Source organism: Urocampus carinirostris, chromosome 4 (assembly GCF_059441175.1).
Source record: "Urocampus carinirostris isolate Australia breed hairy pipefish chromosome 4, RoL_Ucar_1.0, whole genome shotgun sequence".
In the NCBI taxonomy this organism is placed as follows: domain Eukaryota; kingdom Metazoa; phylum Chordata; class Actinopteri; order Syngnathiformes; family Syngnathidae; genus Urocampus; species Urocampus carinirostris.
In genome coordinates, this window is record NC_142352.1 from 49177988 (window position 1) to 49192560 (window position 14573).

General features: G+C 38.6%; 1 protein-coding gene across 3 annotated transcripts in view; it reads right to left on the minus strand.

Annotated features, from left to right (window-relative positions):
• esrrga (estrogen-related receptor gamma a) overlaps positions 1-13590 on the minus strand; it is a 136976-nt gene extending 123386 nt beyond the window's left edge. For 2 of the 3 annotated variants that reach the window (XM_088334774.1, XM_088334773.1), the window contains exons 1-2: positions 13287-13590; positions 648-806 (exon numbers count right to left, since the gene is read on the minus strand). In XM_088334774.1, coding sequence (XP_088190900.1) covers positions 648-806; positions 13287-13342 — 215 coding nt within the window. In that variant the 5' untranslated portion in view covers positions 13343-13590. Of the gene's footprint in view, positions 1-647; positions 807-13282 lie in introns of all 3 variants that reach the window. The other variant, XM_088334775.1, reaches the window with a different exon arrangement.
• Positions 13591-14573: the final 983 nt, after the last annotated feature.

The window sequence follows — 14573 nt, forward strand, 5'->3', positions numbered from 1 at the left end:
TAATTAGGATTAAATGGTATACTCACAATGAGAATATCGCATCATGGTCACACAAACTGGGAATGATTAAAAGACGGAACAGGAGAGAAACGTCAAGCGGCTAGAGATTGAGGAGAAAGAAATACATGCTTTCTGTGTTGACACATGAAACAAGTGGCTTATTCACGGTTATGTTTCTAAATATGGATGCCTGCCGTTTTGTTGATTTGCATTCAGTTAAAAAGTCTCTTTTAAGGATTATTTGTACCACTGGATTGTCCTTTAGCTTGAAAATTAAGCCGACTTTCTGGGGATAGCCAGCATACAGTATAATGCAGGGGTCTCCAGCATGGTGCCCACAGGCACTGGGGTGCTTCTCAAAGGTAGCTGAGGTACCCTCAAACCTGTACCATGACAATAGATAAATTTGCCATTTTTTTCTTTTAAATAAAAGGAGCGAACTACATTTTTTGTTCGTTTATTTTAATTTTTTTTTTCACTCATTTAGGTACAGAGTCTAATTTTGAAGGAGATCCTTGTTTTTTTCATTTTATTATTTTTACTTTTTTTGTAAGGATCTTTAGGTGAACCACTGATTTAACTGAACAGGTCCAGTGGCCAAGTGTTGTTTAAGCACGCCGGATGAGCGTTTTTCGGCATGGGATTACCTTGGGTTGTAAAGGGCATGTGGGTCTCTCATGTGGTTGGCCTCGAGGGGCTCGTAGTTCTGGTGCATCCTCCAAGCGCCAGCGTTGCATTTACCGTACGTTGACTTGGAGCTGTCGTCAGTGCTGCTGTTCACCAGTGGACCCTTCGATAAGTTCATTCTGGAACACACAAGGAACCATTTCAATATAAGTGTTACAGTACTTTTGCTAGAGTCATGGTTCATGTAATGTGATTTTATCATTGAAATACTGTATAACAATGTGTATGCTGAATTAAGGAAGTGGTAAATGGACTGCAATTATATAGTACTTTTCAAGTCACTGAAGACCTCCTAAAGTGCTTTACACATAATAATTCACAGACACACACACACACACACACACACACACACACACACACACACACACACACACACACACACACACACACACACACACACACACACACACACACACACACACACACACAGTGATAGCAATGACAGCCATGCAAGGCTTATTGGGGGTATTACAGTGTCTTGCCCAAGGACACATCGACATTTTACTTGGATTAGCCAGGAATGGAACTTGAGACCTCTTGGTAGCAAATTAAGCACGGTGGTTCGGTGGTTAGTGCGTAACCCCAGAGTGCGGAGAATCAGTTATGTTGACATTCTAATTAATTTACTTTAAAACGGTTAGGTCACAGTTTTATTTGAATTCTTAACAAATATTTTTTGCTAATATTTTTTTGCTTCTTTTTGCATGATTGCAAAATTGTCAAGCAATTTTTTTAAGCATTTACAGCAATTCAATAACAGCTCGAAATATGGGTTATCGGCCTCCTATTAATACTAATTATCAGTAATGGTATCGCCCCTGTGTAAGTATTTAAAGGGTCTTTACAGTTTTTTCATAGTCAATTTCAAGCAAATTTAAAGGACCTTTAAAGCCAATTTTCCAATTTCTCCAAAATCTGCTGTGAATCATGCATTTTACAGATTCACAAATATATCTGCGATTTACATATGTGATTTTTAATCTTACGTGTGCATACATTAAGACAAATAATTTTTAGATTCTCGTAAATTACAAATACATTTGTCGATCTGTGTGTAAATGGTTTTAGACAAATCTTTCCCTATATAGGTGTAGGGTAAAATTACAGTAAAATGTTGCTTACAGTTTCAGTTGCAGGAAGTTCTTCACATTACAATTTACCAATGGGAAACGCTACCTTCATTTTTTACGTGGCTCATGATAAATGTCTGTAATGGACATGTAATACTTGCAATAATACACATTTCGTAGTGCCCTGTTCAGGTGTAGCATGCACCTGTCCTCTTAGGAGGTGATGACACTTCATCGGACAATACATACAAACTAATGCCAGCTGCAGTGGATCACGATGGAAAAATTATTATAATGGCAAAGAAAAGCCACCAGAGAGCAGTGTCAGTGTCATTTTTAAGCGGATTTGTTGAGAAATATGGTAACAATTTCAATCATTGACAAGCACTTCACCTAAAACTTGAACCTTTAATCCTTGAAAACACAACATTATTATTCAAGCCTTTTCAAGGATTCTGTATTCAGTAAAAATCCTTAGAAATCAAAAGTATCCCAGGAGTGACCGCTCCGAAAACCGGCTTTGGTCCCGCAAGGTGTCAATATGCGCTTTTGTCAAGCCAGCCAGGCAGCCGCGGCTGCGAATGAGGCCATCAGATGCAGAGACTAAAAAGTGAAAGGCCCTGGAGGGCGACGCGCGATGTGTGAAATCAAAGGCAGAGCCGTGTCAGGGGAGAACTTGTCGCTGGAATGATAAGGTCAGCGCAGTCAATGCAATCAAAATTCCCCTTTTGCTAAAAACTTAATTGATTAGAACAGGCGAGCCACCCGGGAGGAAAAAGACTTTAGCTGATGTCCAAATTAATTTTGCTGTTGTAGGGTTACTAAATTATAGTTGAAATCTAGTTAACTCATTCAGTGTAATAGCGCATACAACAGGCTTTTCAGAATCATTGTCCCTGAGTGAAAAAACGTAAACCTGTTTTTCTTTTTCTTTTTTTTTTATTACAAAAAAAAAAACTATTGTAGAGGGTTTGGTGCAGCTCATCTGCAAGTACCAAGCCTCTGGACATGATTTCAGTATGACAAATCACAATTAGATGGCAAGAGTGGCTTTAATCAGATCTTTGTCCACATCAAAAAAGCCCATGTCCTAGTTTTGCTTCCTGGAACCAGCTATTGAGAGTGTGTAGGCAACCCCCGAGTAGGCATAGTGAAGCAGTGTGGTGAGAAATGTGAATATTTGGATAAGGACAAACAGGCGCTTCAACAGACCTTTTCCTTTCTAACACACATGACAAAGCCCCATTTTCATCATCTGGCCAGAGGAGATTTAATGCACTTCTGCAAAAACACAATCGCCATCGTAATTGAAATCGTGTGATCACGTCACTGCTAAAAAGTTCTTGCAAAGTTCATGCAAAAGTTATTTTCCATGCAAAGCGCCTTTCTGTTTATGGAAGGCATTGTTTAGATATTGGACGTAACACACATGCAAAAAAATAACCGAAAAGAAAGTTATGATCGAAATGTATACTTGCACACAGAGCTGTTTTTCTCATAAATGTTCTTGGTAACGAATATTTTCAAGAAACTTAACAATGTTCAGCTGTTGTTTACCAAACAATGGAAAGATAAGGAGGGCAGCATGTTCTCCCCGTGCTTGCGTGGGCAATCCGGTTTCCCCCCACATTCCAAAAACATGCATGTCAGGTTAATTGGCCGGACCAAATTGTCCCTAGGTGTGAATGAGCGAGCGAATTTTCTGTCCCTGTGTCTGCCCAGCGACTGGCTGGCAACCAGTTCAGGGTGTCCCCTGCCCGCTGCCCGGAGATGGCTTGGATGGGCTCCAGCACCCCTGTGACCCTACTGAGGATAAGCTGAACAGATAATGGATGGATGGATGGAAAGATGAGGGTTCAAGCTTTTCTTTAATATGCCCAATGCGTATATAGCTACAGAACTATATTTACTGTAGGCCTTCAAAAATGAGTCAAAATGGCAAATTGGCTGGCACTTCTTATTGAAGAGAAGCGTCTGCCATTGAATGAATTAAATGTAATCACTAAACATCTGGTAGTTTCCTGCCAATCACTAAAAAGGTATGTTATAATGTGGTACAGGTTCACATCACTGAAAACTATGATAAACCTTTTTTTAATAATCTACAATAGATAGTACGCTAAGACCAGACTGATCCAAATGCTCCTCCCAGCAGAGTGAAAGGAGGAGGGTGGGGTTGTGTAATTTGTTGGTTTTAGTTCCACTCTGGTGAATAGGACCAATCAATATCTTGCTGCTCTACTCTCTTATTGGCTTTGCTTCCCATGTCACAGTACTATGTAGACAGAAAACACTTCATCGTACTTTATTCCCCCCTCCCCCCCATTGGAGAGTGCCCCAATGTTATCACATACAGAGGCTCTTCCACTACAGTAGTGAAAGTGCATGGAATCCATTTACTTTATCTGGACAATTCACTTGAAATATATACACACACACACACATATGTATATATACATATATCAGTGTTCATTTTACCTCTGAAAAGTGATGGGTCCCGGGGACTCGCATGCTCAAAAATCTGTGGGTCCCAACAGAGATCTATGGGTCCCCAAAATTTAGTGTTATCGAGGTTGAAATTGTAAATCAGCGACAAATCAGTTATCACTTCTAGATTTTTCAGTTCACAACAATATTGTATATTATACAAAATAATATTGCTGAAATAATTATATTAATCTAAATATTTATTCAGTTTTAATTACCACAGTTAATTGGTAATACAAGGCAGTTATCACTTCAGATTTTTCAGTTCACAATATTGTAAATTATACAAAATAATATTGCTGAAATATTAGTCCATATATTCATGCAGTTTTAACCATCACAGTTCATTGGTAATAGAAAGCAGTTATCACTTTTTGAGTTCATATATTCTTCGTGGTTTGCTGTCACGCCACAGTTGTAATGCCTTCTCAAGGTCCAATCCATTATTATCCTCCTCATAGCGTAACCAGGAATGAAATTAAGTCAATTTTTGCAGAAAAGTCCTTATCTTGCTTCGGAGTATTATTTTGTCTATTTTATTTCATCGAGTCATTCGCTTCAACACACGTATTTTCCTAGCTTCTCGTGTTTTCCTAGCGATCTTTCGAAGAATTTCTCAGTCGTTTTTTTTCCGTGCCGGAATATTGCTGTTGTTATCACTTTCCGCATTATGTTTCGACTTATTACTGACAGTGAAAAAAATTTGTTTTGATTTTCACCTTAAATCGACGACAACCACCACAACAATGATGTAATCTTGAAGCAACGAGATCTCGTTTGCCGAGATCGGCGTGCAGACGAAAACTCGAACCGCGAGACCAAAACAACAATGGCAGATCTGCTCGACGAAAAGTTTGGAGTGCGGTAAATCTTTGTTAAAAATAAAAGTAATCGGGTAATAATGACAATTTTATGTCGAAATAGAATAGCACGTTGATTTGACACTTTGCGTCCCCGGCAAAAATGATGCGTCTAGGACGCAGGGACACGGGCAAAAAAGAACACTGAATTATACATATATATATATATATATATATATATATATATATATATATATACAAATGATCTGACAACTTTGTAATTTCTGACAACTTTGTAATTTCCCTGTTAATTAGTTTCTTTTACAATAAGATAATTCAGTTACTAACTCCGTTACTATGTGGAAGAAGTAGTAAGTAAATATAACTAATTACTTTTTGAAGTAACATACCCAACACTGTAACTGAGACATACTGTGCCTTTAAATTGGCTTATGCTCTTCACAGTCCAGCCTATAACAGGATCCGTGTGTGATGCAGGCGTGAGTGTGTGTCTATGTGTGAGACGCACTCATGTGTCGCTGGCCCATCTGTGAAAAGAATCGCCATGGTTTGTGTCTGTGTGTGCATGTGTGTGCAAGTGTGTGACATGCAGATGTAGTGATTGATAAGACAGTCGCCATTCTTCATAATGTAAAAGGCACCTACCCCTGAAGGGAACAAATGCCGTTGCAGGCTAATACACCCCAACACACACACACACACACACACACACACACACACACACACACACACACAATTAGCATGCTAGACGGTGTGATGTCATCACAACAGTTACACGTGATATATCAATACTAGAAAAAAAAACTACTTGTGTTATATCATATAACATATTATGTAAGATTAACCCTAATGTAAAATGGCAAAGATTTATTTGTATTTGTTATAAAGTAAACCCTAAAACCCAACACATCTTTGAGGGGTGATAACTGACAAGTTTCTCTGACTACACACACTGTAATACAAGGTAATTTCAAGAGTGCCGAAGTCCACTCATTAAAATGCAGAAAACAAAAGTAAAACAATAAACTTTCTATGTAAAATTAGCAATATATTTTTATATGTATCTATTATATATTTATATATGTATCTATTATATATTTATATATGTATCTATTATATATATATATTTTTTTTTTTCAGCGGTACGGCTAATGAGATGAGATGAGATATATATATATATATTATAGATAATATTATTATATTATATTGTATTATTTCATATTATATTATATTATGGGCGGCATGGAGGCTGAGATGTTAGCGTGTCCGCGGCACAGTTCTGAGGTCATGGGATCAAATCCAGCTACCAGCCTTCATGTGCGGGGTTTGCATGTTCTTCCAGTGCTTGCCTGGGTTTCCTCCGCGCACTCCGGTTTCCTCCCACATTCCAAAAACTTGCATGTCAGGTTAATTAGCTGGTCCAAATTGTCAATAAGTGTGAATGGGCGAGGGAGTTGTCCGTCCCTGTGTGCCCTGCAACTGGTTGGCAACCAGTTCCGGGTGTCCCCTGCCCACTGCCCAAAGACAGCGAGGATGGGCTCCAGCACCCCTCAAACCCTACTGGGCATAAGCGGTGCAGTTAATGGATGTATGTATTGTATTGTATTCTAATGTATTATATAATTATATTATATATTATAAAAACACATTTTTCTAATTTTAGTAATACTTTAAATAAAGAAAAAGGAAAATAAATCCTAAATATAATAATATGTTGATTAAAAATATTAAAAGTCAACAAAAAACAACTGGATGTGATTAAAGCAATTGTGATAAAATTTGAAAATAATTGAAATTCAACATAATGACCTTTCAGTGCAGATATTTATTTTTTTATTATACACGATATATTTTTTTTGCATTTTCAAAAATATTTTCTGCTTGGACGTGGTGAATATGTTAATGTATGTTAGGGACTTCATGCATCAAAAACAAGGAATGCATTAAGAAAATAACAAGTTATTTGATTTGTTTATTGATAGCTTGAAAGAAAAGGTATTTTTTAACAGATAATAAGTGATCTTATTCGTACACGCATGGAAAAAAAACAAAAAACTAGAATTTAAGGAGTTCATACAAAATAGAAATTATTACTACAGTATGTTAGGGTTCTTGGGGAAAAACATTGATTTTGGGGGCTTTTGTTGATATCAATACTTTATTTCGCAGTATAACAGAAGTTAAAAAAAAAGCGGTCTAATATCATAACGTCTGCCGGGGAGTTCTTTCTAGCTAAAACCCAAACATTATGCTATCAGTCCAGTTGTCCTGAGTTGTCCGCTAGCGTGTAACCGTACTGGTTTTCGAATACGCTCCTACTAAATGTTGCCAACAAATAAAATGCACATATTGCAATTTCAAACTAAAACATCTGTCCATCCAAAATTTATTTCTGAAGGTGTGTGATTCTGCTGTCCTCCCGTCTGCATCAGGGCAGATGGGGCTCAACGCTGTATCCGTTAGGCATGTGTGTGAGAGCAACGTGGTGCATGTGTGTGTCTGAGCGGATGCGCTTGTGTGTACACGTTAGCGTTAGCGACGGGAGCTGTTAGCGGGGCAGGCGGCAGATGGGCTGTCGTTCTTAATAGGGACTGAGCGGGTGCCGAAAGGTGACAGCTACGCACGGGAGGGGGAGGACGAGGGATGGGAAGTTGGGGTAAGAGGGGGACGCTTGTAGGGAGGTAAATGGCAGAGGAAGAACAAGAAAGATAAATTATCTGCAGGGAAAAAGAAGAAGAGAGAGGATCTGCTGTGATGAAGGCCTCCTTGGGGAACAATGCCCACGTCATGTAATTTGATTGGACAACTTCAACAACAATCAGTTTTGTGAAAGGTGGGTGATTGCTTTTATGGAGAACTGGCAGAATAACATATAATGTGTGTAAGTCCTAACATGAATCATCTTAAGCCCGAAAAACAATACGTTTCTAAAAGTGGTAGGATATTTCCTAACATTTTTTTCAATGATTAATTTTTTGACTCAACACGGAATGGTCGAAAAGTGAAAAAAGGTGGAAGAACCTAGAGTGATACCTGAATGTCCCACGTGAAGCACTGTAGCGGGACGACCGCGGGAATATTTCACTGTCAGTCTGCAGGTGGCATGGTCATCCATTTTATTTCACTTTCCTCCCCTTTCGAATATATAACATTTCTTTTTCCCTCCCCCGCCTCTCCCATTTTGAAAGTCTCCTCTCCCTCTGTCTCACCTGCATTCCCTTACAGGAGCCACCTCTCTGTCTAAATGTGTTCTATTGTGGCCCAGTCGGTGCTGTTTCCTCCAATCAGCACCAACGTTACCAGACGAGAGCATCACCAAACTCGTGTTGGCAAAATTCGGGCAGAATCGGCCTGCGTTTGGTCGACCCACCGATAGATGAATGTTTTTCATACTGAAACTATCAGACAGCTTGCATTGTAATGTATTTGCACATTTAGAATGGAGGATTTTTTCTCTATCACTGCAGCTTCGTCACTCTTTATCTTGCGATAATTTTATTTCTCTTTTTGTTGTTAGCACATGAAACTGTGAAAAATTACACTTTTGTACAGAAGTGAAAATAAAAATATGTATGTATATATACTTTGTAAATTGTATTGGATTTTTTTTAAATTTCTGATGCCAAATTTCATTGCACTAATTTTCATTGCATCATTGTGACAATGCACTGTTCGTCATTGCGTTATTATTACTATAACTTAGGTCCGTTTTTCTAAGCACTGTTGTAATTATATTTATTTAGGCTATTCATCCCGACAGTTTATATTTTTCCTGTATATTACATGTTTCACCCTGGAGTGCCATGACTAATCTTATTGCATACAATCTTTATGATATTAATGACAATAAAGATAATTCTAATTCTAATTCCAATTCTAATTCTATTTCTAATTCTAACTAATTTTTCAATGTGTGAGCTGCGGTTAAAATGACGTTAAATCGTATACGATAACTCACGTTTAATTTCCACTGAATCAATTTTTGGGTGATTTCGATAAACTATATAAAGATGCCATTGATGAAGGAACACCTTGAATGCACTGTAGGGTCTTCCTAATCTGCTTCGAGTCATCCAAAAAGTGTAAATTGTATATGTATACACTATGGCTCAAACGTTTGGGGCCACCAAAACAATTTTGAGACTTTGAAAAAAATATATTTTGTCTTTCAAACATTGCTTTTGTCAAAAAATTTAATTTTCTAAGCAAACTTAAATTTTTGAACGGTAGTGTATGTATATTATTTATTTAAAACATATTTTTTCTTTATTTGCTGGAATATTGAATCGGAAATAATGATGACTCAAATGAGAACTCTGGTTCAGAAAATGCGGTTGGTACAACCTTTAGTGCCTTGCTCAGGCTGCCCGGAGAGAAGAAAAAAGATAAGGTATAGCCCGTGAAAAATATTCAATTTTAGTTGACTAGAAAAGCAAAAGAGCCAGACCTATTTTAGGTATTTCAATTTGCATACAAGTTTGTAACACTTTTTATGTTCACGTTTTGTGGCGGGCATCTAATTTGTTTGTGAAATACTTTTTTTGGGTCACCTTATTGCAATTCTACGCCCCCCCCAAAAATGTGATGCTTTTTGAGATCTTTTTTTTTCAATTAACTTGAGTATTACACATTATCAATTTGTTTCACTTTGCATCTTGGCAAAAAAGTCTAAAACCTTTAGATGCTAAATTCAGAATTCACAATATCTTAAATAAGGGCAATGTTTTTTTCCCATATCACTCGAACCAGCCAGATAACGTAATCAAGCGCAGTCGATACGCTGAAGGTAAGCAGAACCTTTCTCAGCCTATCCGCAAATGAATCGCAAGATAGCGAAAATGGCGATCATACTGAATGCACATTTCAATGTATGGATCGTTTGGAGTGTTAAAAGTCGTCTGGAGCAGATATGAAAAAGGAAAAGAAGGGAAAGGGAGCGGACGTTAGTGGGGTGTGGGGTTTTGTGCAGGCGCCTGGATGACCGGGATTGCCCCTCACTATACATCACTGCCCTGGCTCTCCCCCGCTCTGTGTTCTTTCAATCAGCTCTTTGGCATTCAATCACAGGACGCACAAGCGCGTTTGGCTTGGCCGTTGTCTCAAGGCTAATTGCGGAGAGTGTGTGTCACATCTGGTACGCTCCCTTTGCGCTGTTCTTTCAACAGATCAAGGCCGCCATTGACCCGTGACGCGTGCAAGTTGATTGATTGCGGGGCAAATTTGCGTCATCGAGGCTCTTTTGAAAGGCGGAACGCAAAAAGTGTGGCTTTTTGAAGCCATTAACGGGAGGGTTGTAGAATATGTGTATGCATGCATGTGTGCATGCTCACACGTCCGGCAAAACACTCGGCGATGAGCGGGGGGGTGCCAGACAAAAGCAGCCAACCCCTCTTCTCTTCTTTCTTCCTTTCACACACCTATCCCTCCTCGTCTGCTCACACCGGGCACCAAATTACTGCCGGAATGTTCGGACCCTTCACACCACTGCAAGGCCGCCGTTTGTGTGCGGTCCGGAGGTGAATACAAACCTGACACAAAACAAATGCCATCAGGGCAGAAGTAAAGGCAAGCAGACACATGAAAAGGAGGAGAATCACCTCCTCTCTCAGGACACTCTTTCACACACGCACACAAACCACATAGGCAACAAATCAGCGCAGCACATATTGACATGCCCTGACAGATGAATTAAGTAAATGATTTTATAAGGAGATTAAAAGGATTTTAATTTACGCAATCTCTCTTTGGTCACCCCCTCCTGCTTTTCCCTTTCAGCAGTCAGCTTTTCTCACTCTAACCGGTGGCGTTTGATTTTTTCTGAGAAGAAAAATATAGAAATAAAATGACACTGCAATAAAAATCTGTTTTTGGCGGAGTTAAAGTAAACATATTTAACAACTTTCAAGCATTTTGAGCACCTAAAATGTTCTGCAGTGTTTACTGTTTCTTCGAAATTCCAAAGATTTTCATCAAATAAAATTGTGGATGTCTTTACTTTTAATTTTGAATTGAATTTTCTTTATTGTAATTGATAACAATTTAGTAAAGATCGTATGCAATGAGATTAGACATGGCACCTCAGGGTAAGCATGTAGTAACGACTTTAGAGAGAAAAAAACTAAAAATATTAAAAACTAGTGCTAAGAGACTGGCCTAAGTTTTCTTAGTAGTGCAATGTTGATGACTACAAAATAATAGCGCATCGTAACAATAGTGCAACGAAAAGAAGTGCAATAACATTAAACAGCAAACAAATCCCCCAAATCATCAACATATACAATATTTTAATTGTTAATATATCATTAAATATACATTCTTTATTATTTGAAATTTAAAAAAAAACATAAAATATACAGATTTTGGGTTACACCTTGCACGCTTTGTGAAATAATCCCACACAAAATTCCAAGATGCAGAAATACTTTAGCCGATTTTACTTTGCAGAGCCTGTATTCGCCGCGGTAACAACTTATCACCATCCCGCCCGTTGAGGGGAAAAGGACAAATTCTGCAAAGTCGCGGGAGAAAATATACTTTAATGAGATGCTAATTGGATGTATATGAAGGCAGGGGGGTGCAGGGTAAGAGGGTAATTATGTAAATAGCTTAAGCGGCACTTGTTGTTGATGTTATTATTGTTATTATTATTATCAGTTTCATCATAGCTAATGCTTTAATTGGCGTCGAGAAGCGGCACCTGAGAGCACAGCAGAGGAGGAGGATCTGGAAAGACGGCCGGAAAGCTTTGAAATTACTCGGCGATCATTTTTATGAGAGCAGTCTGTCGATTCATGTTTTGATGCTTTTATTATGAATATTTGCATTGCAACATATTTTAAAAAAAACACTTATGTGTGCATCAGAGCAGAGATAACAGAAAAAACTAAAACTTTTATTTTACTTCTTGCGCTTCTCAAACTGGCTGCACTGGTTTGGAACTCAACCATGAGCACACAGGCACAGAGCATAATTGTGTGTTGTGTGTGTCTCAGAGTGTGCATGTGTGTGTTTAAAGAAAGATTAATGTAATTTTTTTGACTGGAAATAAAGGTAATCCTTTTACTTTTTGAAGCAGTTTTATTGCTTAAAATCCTGGCAATCAATACATCCTACTTATTTTATCATCAAGATCAATCAGCAGAACCACATCCATCTACTACCTTAAATGCATCTCATCATTTTCTACAAATCTGAATAACGAATCTCACTTAATCATTTTTTCTCCTTCCTTGTCGAACTTTTAATTTCAATGAAAGGTTTCAGTTTATCTATATTTCTTTAACTTTCACTTTTTTCTCACATTAAAAAATACATGCTGATAATCATACACATGCAAAAGTCACTTCACGCATCACACTCATCACTCCACTTTCATCAACACATTTCACACAGATTTCAACAGTATGTTATGCACGGAACTATGAAAATATATACCTTAGGACTTATTTTGGGGATTTTTGTAGCTGCTAAATGTTATTGTATTTCTTTTCATTGCGCCTTTGTTTTACGATGCATTATTCTTTAAACCATTGCACTTAACTCATTATAACTCAGGCCAGTCTCTAAGCACTACATTGTAAATATATATATATATATATATATATATATATATATATATATATATATATATATTTTTTTTTTTTTTTCCTTTTATCCCGACAGTCTTTCATCTTTATTTTACCCATTAAAATCTTTATGACATGTTAACGCTGAGGTGCCATGTGTAGTCTTGTTGCATACAGTTTTTACTACACTGTTATTAATGACAATAAAGACAATTTAATTCATTATGAATGCAATCACCACCACCCCCAAAAGAAGCACCTTGGTGTGTGAGCCCAAATTCACATACGGGTGCAAAGGCCACACGCTGAGTCGGCCGTTTGTAATTCGACCTCCTCGGACGCTTCAAAGTGTTCTTGCCCTCTCCACATCTCACTTACACTTACGGCCCTCCTCCGGACCTTTTTCACAATCATCACGGATGAACATGCATGCTGATGGAGGATGAGAGACCGTAATGAGCAACTTGTTATCCACTCAACCCTAGAGAACCCAAGAACCTTGTTCTTTGGAAAATTATGACCCGTGGGTTCACCAAGGTTAAAAACACCCGAAAGACGGACACATACTCTGAAAGCACAAACAAACTATGCCATTCACAGCAAATGGGAGAGAATGACATGAGGACCAATTAGAAAAAAAGGTAAAATTTACCTACTCTTGTTCAGAGCGCATTAAAAAACACTCGGAGAGCGGGTGTCCTACCAAATCCATCGGCGAAAGCGAGTCATTGTCATGACAACCTCCCTCCCCCAAAAAAAGATGTGAGAAAAGATGTTGAAAAAGTTTCAAAAGGTGTCCTTTGCCAGTCTCTCTTGGTCCTCAGAAGTGACCAATCTGCTCCGCACATGGATGAGAGAGAGTGATCGTTTTGTGAGGTTGTGTTTGAGCGTATGGCCGGGGAGTTAGGAGTGGGGGTCTTGGGGGGTCTACAGGCACAGAATGCGCGATCGGCCAGCCAGTTGGGCAGTCGGGACAGAAAACTGAGCCGCTGTCCTAATCAAGGACTTAAAGCCCGAATGCAGCTCATGAATATTAAGCAGGTGTCTTTGCATATGCAGTCCCTCAAGGCTGCCGCTCAGCCCGCCATTGGTGGACCCTCGGCCAATGGCTGTGGGGAGGGGTGGGGACCTAGGCGGGGCAACATCGAGGGGAGGCTGTGCCTTTCGAGAGGGACAGAGGAGAGAGAAGGTGGAGAGGGTGGGACTGCACAAAAGGGTACAAGAGAGGAGGAGGATGATACAGGTGAGGAAGATTGAAGGAAAGGCAGATTTTAATTTAACCTCATTGTCTTTTATAGCTCCTCGTTCCGCCACCAAAGAACCGATAATCAGGCAAGTGTTTAGGGACAGGTCCATTTTTTAAATTATCTGTTGTGAGACATTAACAAATATAGGATGATCATTTGTTTTGTTTTGCCATTTTCCACACTCACAATATTCCCAGGGCCCCGTTCATACACTTTTTTCATGGCCAAGAAAATAATTTTAAGGAATTTCAAAACCAATTTTCCAATTTCTACAGTAGCATTAAAAAATTAAACGCAGTGTGAATCATGTATTTTGCAGAGCCACACAAATATTTTGAAATTTACATATGCAATTTTTAATCTTGCATGTGCATTTATCAGACAGTATTTTCAGATCTTGAATAAATCACGAATATATTTGTGGTTTTGAACAACACATGTAAAAATAAATCTCACTCCATACAGAGTAGCTTACATTTTCATTTGCAGGAAGTTCTCATGAAAATTTACACCTGTGAAACACCTTCATTTTTTGCAAGGCCAATAACAAATGTCCATAATCGATACGTAATCCTTGCACTAAACCACATTTCTAAGTGCCGTGTTTAGGTGTAGCGCGCACATGTCGTTTTCGCGTGACCAATAGGGGGCGATGACGCTTCATAGGACAACCGTTTAAACTAATGCCAGCTGCTG